At 51.1% G+C, this 14947-nt stretch overlaps 1 protein-coding gene across 4 annotated transcripts in view; it reads right to left on the minus strand.

The window, feature by feature from the left end:
* Positions 1-683: 683 nt before the first annotated feature.
* Positions 684-14947, minus strand: part of SLC18A1 (solute carrier family 18 member A1) — a 30349-nt gene continuing 16085 nt past the window's right edge. For 3 of the 4 annotated variants that reach the window (XM_016132485.2, XM_016132486.2, XM_016132484.2), the window contains 11 exons: positions 14732-14824; positions 13086-13175; positions 12833-12876; positions 11292-11352; positions 11114-11209; positions 5234-5312; positions 4232-4283; positions 2652-2715; positions 2288-2407; positions 1916-2049; positions 925-1038 (listed from right to left, as the gene is read on the minus strand). In XM_016132485.2, the coding sequence (XP_015987971.2) occupies positions 925-1038; positions 1916-2049; positions 2288-2407; positions 2652-2715; positions 4232-4283; positions 5234-5312; positions 11114-11209; positions 11292-11352; positions 12833-12876; positions 13086-13175; positions 14732-14824 (947 nt within the window). Of the gene's footprint in view, positions 1039-1915; positions 2050-2287; positions 2408-2651; positions 2716-4231; positions 4284-5233; positions 5313-11113; positions 11210-11291; positions 11353-12832; positions 12877-13085; positions 13176-14731; positions 14825-14947 lie in introns of all 4 variants that reach the window. The other variant, XM_016132489.2, reaches the window with a different exon arrangement.

The raw sequence follows: 14947 nt of genomic DNA on the forward strand, positions 1-14947 counted from the left end.
AAGTGTGAACAATGCCTCATTAAGGTTCTCAGGGACTTATTGGGAAATTCAGTTGGAAGGGATTTGGGGGCAGTTTCTTTGCACTTCTTTCCGTGAAATCTTGGGGTGAATAGCTTTTTTTTTCCTGCTCTCCTACTTTTCTTTCTCAGAGTCTAACAGGTTTAGGAAAGGCAGAAACCCGCAGGGGAACTAAGGAGAACGCCAGTGACTCCAGCATCCGAGAAAACATCTCTTTTCCTCGGGTGACAACGAAAGAGAGAGAAGCCCTCCGCCCGCAGAGGGCAAAGCCACGCCGGCAGCTGGAGGTTTTGCCCCAGAAAAAAACGGTTGGATTACAAAAGCCAGGGTAAAGGTGTCGCAAACCGGCAGTTTGGCAGCAGCACAGCATTGAGGACACTTTCTCGACTCGTCTGGGAGAACTCAGGGAGGACCGTGCTGAGCACAGAGCGCAAAATCCTGATGGTCTGTTGGGGGTGTGCCCAAGAAAATCAGATAACAGATGAAATGAGGTTTGTCAGCCACCCGCTGGCTTCAGGGGCACGCTGTGCTCATCGCCACCTACAGGAAATGAGTCACCCCTCGCAGAACCTGTCACAGCTCGAGTTTAATCAGCCTCCTGGCAGCCCAGGAAAAAGCATTACTCTGTCTTCCCACAAAAAAAAAAAAAAAAAAAAAAAGGCCACCTGGGAGATGAAAGCACAGAGGGAGAGCAGGATTTTGCGCTCTGTGCTCAGCACGGTCCTCCCTGAGCCGGGTAGGTGAGAACAGGTGAGAACAGAGGGCAGGAAAGGGGGCGCCCAGGTTGCGGGGGAAGTAAAGGCTCCTGAGTGGCATACAGTGATCTGGTTCCAGGAAAAGCGGTGGTCATTAAAGTCCAAGCCTCATAGGCCCACATGCGACCGGCTCAGGGGCCACCTGCTGCTGCTACTCCTCACTGCCAGGCTCCTCGTCGCTGTCCTCCCCCAGAGGAAACGCCCTCAAGGACTTCTGGGCTGTGTGCCTCCGGGTCTCCATGGAGCAGTCCTGGCTCAGAATTGCCTGCAGCAAGAGGCAAGGATGAGAAGTCACTGCGCATCTGCATCTTTAACCGGCCTCCCCATTCCCTTTCCCCCTAGCTCCTGCAAGTCTAGTGTTGCTCAGGAAAGACTCAGAACGAGCATGGGACTCTTCTTCGGCTTCGTGTACGAGCACGGGCTTCCCAAAGCACCTGGGTGCAGCAACCTTAGTCAAGACAGACGTCTGATTTCTCTTAAATGAATCGTGTAGCGGTAGTGCAGGCTACAGGCTACGACTGAAATTGGCATGCTGCCCCACATTGGACCTTCCTGTCTTCTGTCATTCCTCTGAGCAGCCCCCATACCCACCCCCGACCCACCGAGCCCCTCGGGGTGCTCAAGCTGCAATGAAAGCAAAGTATTTCGTTAACTGAAATCATGGTTCTGGTGCTCTCCCCTGGGGTTTCAGTACTTTACGAGATGACCCAGTAAGGATCATGGCAGATGTGAATGAATGAGCGAACGAACGAACGAATAAATAAATATGCCCAGTGGAATTCTGCCTCTTTTAGGGAGACGATCTGGTAATTCACTCTTGGCTAGTAACTACAGCCATTGCAGAATACCTCTCTGATGGTCCCTGCTCCGATCTCTTTATAAACTTCCAATTTTCCTTCTTTACTCAGGACCCTGCTTAACTGCCTGGCGTGAGAGAGAAAGTGATACGTAGAGAAGGGAAAATAAGGAAGGGCACAAAGGAAAGACAAAGATGAAAAGGGGAAGGAAATACGGCAAAGCAGAGAGGCGATAAAGCGGGAGGAAGTAAGAGCACAGGATGCAAAGGAATGAGAGAGACGCAGAAACGGAAGTTGTTTTTTGTTTGTTTTGTTTTGTTTTTAGCGGTGGTCAGGGCCCCTTACTCGCTTCTCCTCCTTGGCTGGGGGGCTCCTCAGGCAGTAGCAGAGGGGCGCATAGGCGATGTTGACGACCCCGATGATGACCATGAGCCAGGGGAAGCCGATGGCATGCACGATGGCGCCCCCTGTGGATGGGCCTGTGAGGAATTAATCGAAGTCACCAGCATTTATTGAGCCTTGATCACACAGACGGCACCGCGTTTCAGGGGCAGCAGGTGACCTAGAGGCTGCCCCAGGGTCCAATATCCCCGGAACCCTGGGAGGATCAGCCTCCCAGCTCCCCATCCGGCTGGTAAACAGGAGATAAGGGAGACCGGGAGGCCGGGGCCTGGGTGGCCGGGCCCTGGGTGCTCCCCTCCTCCCGGACCAACATACCCACGGCAAAGCCCATGCAGAAGGCCACATCGGCGATGGCATAGACACTCCCGTACACGGAGGTGTGGCGCAGGTCCACCAGGTGCCCCATGATGGGCATCATAGAGGAATCGACCATGCCTGTGGCCAGAGCAAACGAGACCCCTTCGGTGAGCCGTACCCCATCCCCCGCCCTGCCAGTGCGTTCTCCCTCCCCCTCCTCCTTCAGTCCTCTCCCTTAGCCTGCTGTCCCCCCACTCAGCAGACACCCATTCCAGACGGGACCGTGCACCCATCGCTCCCCGACTCCGCAGGCTGCCTTCCCGTCCATGGACTCCTCTGATACGACGCGAAGCCAACACTGAGGGACTTCTGGTTTCCTTACCTATGGCAAAGCCGAGCCCAGCATTGGGGCCAATGAGGCCAAAAATATCACGAGCCAGAGGAACCTGCCGTGGGAAGAAGGAGGAGTTCACGCGGAGTCCAGCGGGGCCGTGCGGGGGCAGCACAGCGACCTCCCGCGAAGCGCACCTGCGGACGCGAAGCGCACCTGCGGACGCGCGCTCTATGCTGCGCGCGCGCGCGTCATCCGCTTGGAGAAGACTTTTTACCTCCGCTTTAAAGATACGAAAGCCAGCCAGACTGGCCGTGTGGTTCAACTCCCTGTCCGGAGCGACAGAGCTAATCAAGTGGCAAGATCAAGTCCGAGCTTCGGATCTGACTCCATTATTCGACAATGGCCCTTTTCCGCTGCGTGGACTCTTCCTCCCCGACCTCTGCCCCCCTCCACCCAGACACACACTTCTGTCCTCGTTCTTCGCTGAATGGAGTCGCCTCTCGTTTCTATTAGCAACATCATCCAAGGGTCTAAGTCAAACTGTAACTTAGTAGCCATTGGAGAGAGAAGACAGAGAGGAGATACCAACGACCAACCACCCGTACGCTAGAGAGCAGGTGGCCTGGGTCGCTGCGAATCGGCAAGCTTGCCCAACTCATCCTCTCGCCCTCCCCGCCACCCACTGAAGCCTTCCTTCCCGCTGGTGCTGGTTCCTTCCCTCTCTCCCTGGGCATCTGTCCCCCAAACCTGCTACCCCAGCAGATTCACCCCTCAGAGGTTTAACCTACTATTTCGATGTTAGTGGCTGCTAATAATTTGGGGGACGATAAATCCTCAAGAGGGATTTATACTTTAATAAGGGAATTGGCTAAGATCTGCTGTGGGCTCACTCTGTGCCAGACACCGCTGCGGTTTATGTGGATTCTGCCTAGAACCAATGGAGGCTCTCTCACAATCCTCTGGGCGCGGACGAGGATACCGAGCACAGGGAGATGACATGACCAGCTCAAGGTTACAAGAGCAGCGGGTGGTCCAGCTGGGACGGAACCCGGAGCCTGTGCTCCTGATCAGAACCTCAGCCTCTCCCGAGTGCTGCGCTCAGTGCTTTACAGCTCTGTTCTCATCAACCTCAAGCCTAGGAGGCAAGTGTGCTTATTATGATCGCCATGGGGAAAGGAGAGGAAAAAAGAGAAAAAAACAGAGAGCGCTTGAAAGGAGCTCTGGAAAATGGAAAAGCCCGTCTGTCTTTCTTCTTCTACCAAAAATTCTGGTGCTGGAGGCTGAGTCACATCCGATGATGGTTCACCTAGTGGCTTCTGGGGTCCTGTCAGGGTGGGATGAGCAGATGAAGTCGTAAAATGCACCATCTTGCTGGCCCCAGAGATAGATAGCGACATGGACGGAGCCCCGGACCTCCAGCTCCAGCCACCCCATCGTCCCCTCTCTCCCTCCTTCCCCACCTCCCTTCTCGGGGATGTCCGGCGGCCTCCCTCCCAGTGCTAAATTCCTAGCTAGGCGGAAACGGGTTTTCTGACGGGCCTTGCCGAGTCAACCCTCTGCTCGTTTTAAAGGAATTTAAAGGTGTTTAAATGTTTCTTTCTCTCTCAACTGAACCTTATGATACTCACACAAAGCAAGCTGGTGCCCACGACCACCATGCCAATCAGGGAGCACAGCCACCTGGGAGCAAAGAACTGTCATCGAACGGTGCCGAGGGGAGCGACCCCTCCTGCCCGCCACCCTGTCACCACCCCGCTGGCGAGTCCTCCCACCCCTGGTTCCGGGAACCCCGTAGGACACGAGAAGATGAACGCGCCTCTCCGTGGCCAGTTCATACCCGGGTGAGCCCTTTCCCCGTCTTTTCCTTGCCCGTGTCTCTTTCCTGGTGCCACACTTCCTCTCATAGTGGAGGCGGAGGAGGTACAATGGGACCTAGTCTTCCTCCCCGTAGAAGAGGAACCAGAAGATTCTTGCCCCTTGCGAGTAACGCTCAAACTGGATTCACGCTGTTTCGCAACTCGGACTACCGCTCCCCTGTTCTCATTTATTTGGTCTTCAAGATCCATCTCGAAAACCACAGAAAATACCAAACTTCTTTCCTTCTCTAATTTCTTATAGCAGTGTTTTTAAAAATCTACATTTTAAATCTTTACGCTGAACTCCAAAGATAAAAGTAAAGCTGTTCTCACGGTAGTGGAGGAAGAGAATCCAGACTCATACCTCCCGGCCCCCCACCCTCAGTGGCCTCTGACGTGCCTCGGTAGAACTCCCTAGGGCTCTGTGGGACACAGTTTGACGACCACGGCCCCAAAATACTGCTTTATTTATACCTGTTCTCTGTGGGGTTATTTTGTCTCTCCAACTGAACAACACACATCTGGAAAGAAAAGGTTGTCCCTCGAATAGTCACCGCCTCTACTGTAGCAATCGGCTCAGGACCATCCACTCTCTACACTGTCCTCGCTACCTGCCCACCCTTGCCCTCAACACCAGACAGCTTTTATCCATGTGTCCTGGCCTTAAACTGTCCACCTCAGGCAAGGTGTTCCTCAGCCCGGGTGCTTGGACAACCTCGAAAGCCTCACCCATCTTCCATCCCTCTGCTCTTCCCAGATCCCCAGGCCACGTACCGACCCGTCCTGCTGGCCAGCACACCGAAGATGTTGGTGCCGATAAGGTAGGACACACTGGCAGGCAGGAAGGCCAGACCTGTGGAAAGACGTGGGGCTGCACCTTCGGAAACGCCCTGTCTACTCTGACACACCTTGTTTCCTATAAGACTTTGCGGGTTGGAGGTCCCTGTGCAAACCTGGAGCAGAGTGGACGACCCAGGGCCCCCGCCTCTGCACTCGGCAGGAGCTGTGCTTTGTTTAGCTTCCGTACGTTTAAGGCGCATCCAGCTCCGAACTTAGACTCCTCGATGAACAGCCCTGATGAACCATTCTCACGTAGAAAAGACCCTTCGTTGTCAGCATGAGCTTGAGAGAAGGAAAAGACGTACTTCCCGGGAAGCAAAAGTCCTGCCTGGCTATTTACCAGCCCTTCTATTGCTTGGGTCATGACCTTGGATGAGTTAAACTGTTTTGAGCTTTGGCTTCCGCATCTGAGGAAATCAAAGCTCTGGTTATACCATTACGGCTTATACTGAGGAGCAAATTAGATAATGTAGTTAAAGCATTTTGTAAGCTGAAGTCCTGGTCCCCTTGTTTTCTGCGACAGTAGAGTCAGGCACCCTGAAGCATGGGCTGTGGAGCCCCACAGCTCTGGACTCACCCTACAGCTTGGCCAACTGTCGACTCTGTGACCTTGGGCAATTTAGTTATCCTCTCCACATCTCATTCATCTGTTCATTCGTTTAGTACTTTTAATGAGCTTTAACTATGTGCCAGGGACTTTATGGGCTAGTAGTAGAAGGGTAAGTGGGATAGGCAAAAGCCTAGCCCTCGGGGAGCTAATATTTAAGGGGAGGGGAAGAGAAATAATAAACAAGTGAACAAATAAATGAAAAAGGTAATTTTGAAAAACGATAAGTCTATCAGGAAAATTTCATGTAGTGATGAAGCAGAATGACCAGGAAGAAGGGCCAACTTAGATTGGGGAGTCAGGGAAGGCTTCTTTGAGGAGGTGACATGTAAGTTGAGACCTGAATTAACAAAAGACAGCGTTCAAGCAGGAACAAACAAGAAACTGTCCCTACTCCTCCCAGAAAAACCCCAAATACCTAATGCAGATACAAAGGCTTTACAAGAAGCCACTGAGTCTGTCTGAGGAACAGCAAAGTCTGTGTGGGCGAAACAATGAGCAAAGGGGAGGGTGATAGAAAACGTAGGACCAGAATTTGGAATTTGGAATTTATTCCAAGTGCAATGGGAGGCTTTGGAGGGAAAGTGACATATTCCGATTTATACTTTTTAAGTCCCCTGGGTGTGGTTAGAAGGATGGGTTCACGAGACAAGATTGGAACCCACAGGACAAGTGGTAGTGACTCAGATTGGAAGTCACTATGAAGAGCATCGAACAGAATGAGAAGCAGGTGGAGTCGGGAGTTTTTGTTGGACTGGGTGTGGGTAGAGTGGGAGTGAGAGGAGAGAGAAATCAAGGACGAGTCTCAGATGTTTGTCTTAATTAGCTGGGTGGCTGGAGATGAAGGAAGAGCTTGAGGGTCTGAAAGGTCTATGAGACATCCAACTGGTGACGTCACTCAGCGGGTCACACAAGTCTCGCGTTCTGAGGGCAGGTTCTAAACACAGACACAAACACGCGACTCAAACCACCAAACTGGTTTACACGTGGTCCTTACAGCCCTCTGGGCTCATCCACGCAAGAGCAGATGGAGAACGAGGTCTGAGTTCTCGAAGACTCCGACCTCTAAAAAGTTAGCGGAGGAGGAAGAGAAAGCAAAGGGGAAAAGGAGCAGAGGAGAGTCAGAGACCGAGTTTTGATGCTTTTCAAGGAATCTGGAAGATAAGAGAACGAGCAGTCTGGCCTCTGATGCTTCAACTACGAAGAGAAGGCGGCGATGCGGGTAAAGGTGCAGGCAAATGAGGATATTTAATCTACTCTCTTGCAATGATCTCTTTCTCCTCTCGACCTTAACCAATCAAACCTTTATATAACCTTGACCTTGACGTTATCATGAATCACATCACCTCTGAAATTTCAGTCCCAGGACCTTACATATTCCCCGCTCAGGCATTCTAATAGCTCCGCATCCCTTCTCACGGCTTCTATTTTCTCAACGACTAGGAGTTGAGAGCGATGACGGGGAAGAGGTGAGCGCGTCGAGGAGGTCTAAATGGCGGGTGTAAAACAGTCATTGTGGGAAGTGGGGAGGAGAACGTAACTAGGGGCTTACAGAAAGAGTGTTGGACAGTGTAACAACCTACTTTAGCCAACTATAATTAAAAATAAATTTTAAAAGAAAGATTATAGCGGAGCTGGAAGAAACAAACCTAGTTTAGGTGTGTGACCATAAACCTAAGCCTGGTTCTGTGTTTTTCTATAGTCCATGCTACTGCTCGTGTGCAGATAAGGAGAAGGCAGGCAGTTAGGCTTAACCGGAATCAAAGAGTTTCTGACGACTCCGGGGGAAGAGTCAGAAAATGAGTCTCGATGCTTTTAAAGGAGTACCATTAACGATGGACTTGCACTCATGATGATGGAATCCAAGCTGAGTAAACAAAGACGTGAGGACATGGGTAGTGATGGAAATAGAACAAGAACTGAGGCCAGCGGATCTCCGCGTGGCCAAATTTTGGGATGCGGAGCTATTAGAATGCCTGAGCGGGGAATATGTAAGGTGATAACTGGGGTCCTGGGACTGAAATTTCAGAGGTGATGTGATTCATGATAACGTCAAGGTCAAGGTTATATAAAGGTTTGATTGGTTAAGGTAGAGAGGAGAAAGAGATCGTTGCAAGAGAGTAGATTAAGGATTAGGCCACGGTGTTGGTAGGGTTAATCACCCGGATACTGAAGTCACCAGGAACAGAAGTATAAAAACTATGAGCCACGTTTGACAGCTGTAATGAATGAGGAGAGGGTACTGAGGGGGTCAGTGTGTAACTGCAATGGAGAGTGGTCGGTGGTATAATCTAATGACACGATCTCCCAAGGAGTTGGGATCTCCGAAGGAGAGTGAAGGAGAAACGATTCAGAAGCAGCGAAGGAGAGCAAAGGCTGGAGGAACATGGACTTCCACCTTGAGAGCTGCAAGACGTGATTTTCTCAGGAAGCACTCGGGTCTCAGTTAGGGCAGGAAGATGAAGGACGCGTTCAGAGAAGAGGCCGAGGGCACCGGGATGCTTGCCCATGACAGGGAGCTCCGCAAGGCCCAGGGTTTGGGAGGGCAATGGGAAATTGGGTCAGATCGGGATAATAATAATTCCCACTATGTAGGCCGGCTGTGAGGCTTAAATGACATAACATATATCTACCACTGCGCACAGTGCCTGGCACTGAATAAATGCCCTCTGAGCACTGACCTTAACTACTAGCATCATAACCGGTGAGGACGGGGTCAGGACTTGGACCCCCGCCCTCTCACTCCAACTCCAGGTGTTTCTGCACCCCCCACACCCCACTGTGGCAGCACAGATGGCTCTGGTGCAAGGGGCTGCTTGGGATCAGCAGTGTGAGTTTTTATGGGTCTCACCAGCCTTTCTGCCTCTCTGTACCGACAGGAAACTGCTGGGTCATAGAAACTGTCGTGATAATTAAAATTAAACTCAAAGCCAACAATTCACTAGTTTCCGGCTGACGGCTTGTTTGCTTTTAATATTCTCTTCTATGGGGCAGAAGTGAAGTATATTCCTTAGTGAATTTGTCTAGTCAACCTGTAGGGGTGGCCATCTGTTTCAAACTGTGCCCATTTGCTTATGTTTAATTGCTGAAAGGTTTTAGAAGTATAGATAATTAACTGTTTACCCGATAGCTGGAACCGAGCTCCTCAAGAAGCCCACTAGCGGAACCTCATCCTCTTAATGTCATTTTAAATGACGCGGAATTTCCCGAATGACGTTTTCCTCAGTCGATGTGGCCTGTTCTTTAGGACCTTGGGTACACCTTGTAGTTCAGTGGCATTTTGTGTAAAACAGGTGTCCCAGAACGTGTGTCCATAGACGTACATATGTTTTTCACAGCACTTCTTCGAGGAGGGGGGATTACGCAGAGCTGTGATTGTCAAAGTGACTCAAACAAAAACAATTATGAAAATAGTGATACTTTTTATTTACGGAGCACATCCTGTGTTCCACACACTGCGCTGATCCCTTTAGAATTCGTAGGTCCATTTAATCCTGAAAATGACTCTGAAAAGCGGCTCCATTTTTCCAGAGGAAAAAAGTGGAGTTCGCAAGAGGTTAAATGACTTATCCGAAGGTCACAACCAGCACGAGGCCACAACCAGCGCTCAAAACCAGCGGGGCCTGTTTCCGAGGCCTGCCTCGGTGACAGCTTCGGGCACACAGCGGCTGTGGGACAAGGCTCAGTTACAGACGCCAACCCTCTGAGAAGCCAGGTCTCCTTCTCTCCCACACACGACAGGTGTTCTGCATTTAGAGCAATATTTTTCAAAGTGTGGCCGATGAGGTCATCTTAGCATCACTGGAAAATTTACTAGGAAGGCAAACTAGTTTCACTGAATTGCTGGGTGGGGCCCAGCGATCCGGGTTGTAACAAGCTCTCCTCGGGGCGATCTGATGCAGATAGCACGGAGGAAGAAAAGCCTCCTCCTCACGCCCTGACTCACTCACTGTTGGGGGGCTTTCTGCCACAGCCCTGACTGCCCGGGGCACCGTGTGGACCCCCCACCCCCCGCCCTCCGTGACCTTCCTCAGGTCTCTCCTGCCTCTCTGCCTCCCTGTCCCAGAGGAAATTGTGCTAATAGAAACTGTTGTGACGATCATTATTGAGTCCAAAGTCAACAGTTCACCAGTTACTGGCTGGAGGCTGGTTTGCTTTGAATGTTCTTTCCTGTGGGTGAAGGCTGGAGAGGGCGTTTTGAACTTTGGTTCCCACCTGCAAAGGCTGGAGCCTCCAGGCAGGAGATGCTGACTGGCACCGAGCGCCCACTAACTCGATTAAGTGTTATGGTCAGAGGCAGCTGCAGCCCAGAAAAATTCAATTAGGGGCTGGGAGCTTGGCTTAGAATTGGTCCCTAAAAATTAGATTTAGTGCTTTTCATAGCGTGTGGGCTGTATCAGATCCTTTATCAGCTTCCCCTCTGGTCCTGGAAGACTTTCCCCTGCAGCGACTGAGCCATTTGCACGTAGTCTTCTCTGTCCCTGTCCCCAGGCTTCCTGGAAAGGGCCAGCGCCTCCATCTCTAAGCTCACGTGGGTCACGAGGACATCTCTCCATGGAGGAGAGGACGCTGCAGGCCTCTCTCCCGGGCCCAGGGCTCTCCACCGGGGTAGAGAGCCCAGCACCTCTCCCAGGTGACAGCTACAGAACGACATACTCCAGGAACAACTTTTTACAGTGGGAAAGAGGGCGAGAGGGTAATCTGGGGGAAAGGGAGCTGAAGGGAGAAAATAAGATGGTGGTGGCGATGCATATTGATATTCTACAGGTGCACAGCATCTCCACGTAGTACGCCACTTATTCCGCAAATTACCTTTGAACCAGAAAGTACTCTGAAGCCCGTTTTAGAGATGAGGAAAGTGGCGCTCAGAAAGTTTTCGTGATTGGCACAGTTTGCATAGCCAATCAACGGAGCCTACATAAAAATCTAGGCCCATCGACTAGAAATCACGAGCATCTCTACCACACGGCAAGTTGCTGCTTCATAGATCCCATCGACTCGTCCCACCCTGCCCTGCGCAGGCTGCTTCTTGGAGGGACTTCCCACCCAATCAGGCTTGATTCACAGGTGTGAACGGGCAGGTAATTCTACAAAGGAAGCATGCCGTCCCCCTGTGACCCTGAAGACCCGGACCTGATGTTTCTCGATTCCCTGAGAAAGGGCTCACGGCACACACCTCTGCTCAAGCCTGAGCTCGGGTCACTTACCCAGCTGCCACTCAGGGGAGCACATGGTCTGCATCATCCAGATGGGCAGTGTGGGCTCCAGCATGGCCACCCCCATGTTGGCAAAGCAGATGGAGCCTGGGGGGACAGTTCTGTGAGCCATTGAGGCTGCCCGGAAGCCCACAGTCTCCTATCCCGAAGGGAGGCATTGTCAGCTCACCTGCAGCCACCAGGATATATGGATCTTTGAGAAGTGTAAGGAGTGGAGTCCCCTTGGCACTCTGAGAACAGGGACAACAAAAACTTCCATTTGTACAGTGCACACACCTCTTATTTTCATAGAGTCTGAGAAAGTACAAACCTGGTGTTCGCGCAGAGCCCGCAGGGCCAGGGCTCAGGTGCACGATGCTGCTCCGCTTCAGATGCCGATCACAGGTGGCGGGTCCCTAGGTTACCCACGCTTTCGTCTGACTTGGTCACAAAATCAAGGTATTTAGAGCAAACTTTCCCATGTGTTTTTTTTTTTTTTTTTGCACTTTCTTATCTTTCTTCATGGTTCGACATGGAGTTCTCAGGCCATCTTTGGCTCGGAGTCAGACAAATACCAACTCTGATATTTAACTGTGACAGAATGACAGTCTGTAAGGGCGCTCTTGTGGGGAGAGGTTGCCCAGATGGCCTCTACTGTCTTCTTTAGCTCTGAGATGTTATAACTGTGAATACTCAGGTGTCAAAGTCATTGCCTCCTTCCTGGTTCTGAGTTAAAAAGTATTCATATGTGTATATGTATATCAACACATGAATATATATGGTCCTATGCTGCTTAGCGATGGGGATGCTTTCCGAGAAATGCATCGTTAAATGATTTAGTCCTCGGGCAAATGGCATAGAGTGCACTTACACACACCTGAACGGTCTAGCCTACTACACACCTAGGCTGTATGGCACGGCCTATCGCTCCCAGGCTCCAAGCCTGCACGGCACGTTACTGTACAAAACCTCACGAGATTAACTCAAGCACAAGAGAAAACGATGCAAGCAAGAGACACAGTAAACACGAGATGGATCAGGGTGCCGCCGGCGTAACCCGGCGTGCCGTTTTATACCCAACTCTTTTTTTATACATAGAGTACGTTTTAAAATGATGATAAAAAGTGCAGCATGGAAAGTACATAAAGCAGTAACATAGTTATTATTATCAAGTATAATGTATCGCACATAATTGTATGTGCTACACTTTTATATGACCGGCAGCCTAGTAGGTGTGTTTGTACCACAAACACATGAGGGATACACGGTGCTATGACATTACGATGGCTATGACGTCAGAACAGCTATAACGTCACTACTGGGCAGGACATTTTCAGCTCTATTATAATCTTATGGGACCATCATTGTATATGTGGTCTGTCATTGACCAAAACATTGTTACGTGGTGTATGACATCTATCTACCTATCATCTATCTATCTATCTATCTATCTATCTATCTATCTATCTATCTATCTATCTATCTTATAAGGTTTCTTTGATTCTTCATAAGGCCCTTCCTCCGTCTTAATCCAACATCAAGCCAGACTCCCTCACCATCCTCCATGCTACCCTCAATATGACTCTATCTGGGAACCTAAGTACAGGTCTCACTTTCCCTGACTCCACTGCCCTTTACCTTTCTTTTTATGGGTTGACTGGGTTGATCTAGGGAATGCTTAGATCTGCACTTAGCCTTTCTCTGTGGCAATAGAGCTTGGTGTCTACTTACCTCTGGGGAGACTTTGGAAGGCTGTAGGATACAAAGCTGGAGTGCTAAGAAAGAAAGTTTGTCCACTGATTAGTTGGAGGCTCCTAACAGCCACATTGCTCTCCCCCAATCATGTATAGCTCTAACGCCCTGCGTTTCTTCCTTCTTTCCTGGGAGGGGGCCATCCTTGATCCAGTCAAACATGTCAGGACTGACCCCACGGCTCAGCGCATTTCCAACCTGACCTCTCTGGTGGCCTTTTGCGGGGACTTACCTCCATCCAGTAGTGCCAAGAAGGCCAGGATGAGGAAGGGGGCAGACTTCCCAACAAACTCATACATCACACTTCCAAAGGGAGCTCCCGCTGGAAAGGCAAAGCAGGCACAGATTCCCGAGGTGAGGACCGGCACCGGCTAGTGTGACTTATCCACGTGGACCCCCCTGTTTACTGAAGACCTACTCGGGGCTGAGCTGTACACGAGGTTCTGGGGATTCAGAGATGAACACTCGGTTCCAAGGGACTCACATTCTAATGGAGAAAATGTGCACGGTGGGGGGCCAAGGGGCCCAAATAATTAGAACACGGTGAAAAGTAAAGTTCCATGGTAAGACTTCCACCTACAAAGTGACTCACAAGCCCCGCGGAGTGAGTTCGGGTAGCTCCATGGGCTTGGTCAGGTGGGCAGTATTGGTGGGGGAGATTCAGGTGTGAAGAACATAGAGGTGTCAGAAAAGAGAGTGTGGCTGGAGAAGAAACAGAAGACAGTCGGTGCTGTAGCATGTGAGTGTTTGGGAGAGGAAGTGCAGAGGTTGGGAAGGCTGAGGCCGAACAGCCAAGGATCCCGTGTATCCGGATAAAGACTTGGCCTCGTGGCCAGAGAGAAACATCAGTGCTTTTTAGCGGGGGAGAAACACCACCAGCTCTGGGCATAGGGAGCTTCTTGCGGAGCACCTCGGAGGGAGGAGAGACCGTGCGAGAGACCAGGAGGCTGGTGCCATATTCCAAGCGAGCTGTGACGAGGCGCTGACCTTGTCACATCGTACCCGGTGGAGGATATAACGGGCACGTTCTTTTGGGAACGGGAGGTGAGAAAGGAGACCAGGATTGCCCGGGTTTTAGCTTGGGTATTTGGGTAGGTGGGTACTGATTACGAGCGTGGGGTTTTGTTCCATCTCTTCCCCGCGGTGGTGGAGGGCGGAGGAAGAAACTTTTGTTGTTTCCTCCCCAGTCAGCTTGTAAGGTGCTGCAGGGCGGGAACCATGTCCGAAGCTTGTTAACTTTGTCCCCTCTGGGCCAGCGCTGTACTCACACGTAATAAGTGCTCAGTGAAAGTACGTGGCTCGTTGGACTAGCCAATTAAACCGTCTTTGAGGGATGAACCTCAAAGACACTATACAACCTGATGGTTTGGAGCTTGGGATTCGAGCCCCGAAAATCTACATTTGTGTCCTGGCTCTGGCGTAGCCTGGCTGTGTGACCTTGGATGACCACCTCACCCCTCTCATCCTCATCTCTACGATGGGGGCAATCATTCCTCCTTCATAGTGTGGTGGCGAGGATCAAAGGAGATCGTCTGTAATGCCTTTAGCACATCTGACAGGGAGCGTGCCTTCGTGTTGAAACCTGGACGTGTGGGGAAGCCGGGGTGAAGCAGTGTCTGCTAACATGGGGAGAGGCACCCTCTCGTGTAGACTAGGTTTCTGGATCATCCCCAGGCCCTTATAGGCTATTTACCTTCTAGAGGGAAGAGAGGTTCACATTTCATGGGCAAGATTTCAGGACTCAAAATGTGATTGGACAGAGAAGGAAGGAAAATGTTATCTTCCGCGACCTCAGGAGCGCCTGCCTCCTGGAGCCATCTTCAGAGTCTGCGGGACCTCACCCTCCCGAATCTAGGTCTGGGGTCAGATGCCACTCACCCAGCAGTCCCAACGCCAGGCCCCCCAAGGCGATTCCCATGGCACGGCCTCTCTCATAGTCATCAGTATAGACACTTGCCAGCATCCCAAGACCTGAGAGTGACAGATGAAGTTAGAATGTAGGAGTTTTCTGTCTGTCTCTCTCACAGGGTCCTGGTCTTTGCCCAGTTAGCTCTTTAGGGATCATCTTGGCTGGAGTTTCAGCTTGAGGGGTTT

The sequence above is a fragment of the Rousettus aegyptiacus genome, unplaced genomic scaffold, assembly GCF_014176215.1.
Source record: "Rousettus aegyptiacus isolate mRouAeg1 unplaced genomic scaffold, mRouAeg1.p scaffold_m13_p_16, whole genome shotgun sequence".
NCBI classification, from domain to species: domain Eukaryota; kingdom Metazoa; phylum Chordata; class Mammalia; order Chiroptera; family Pteropodidae; genus Rousettus; species Rousettus aegyptiacus.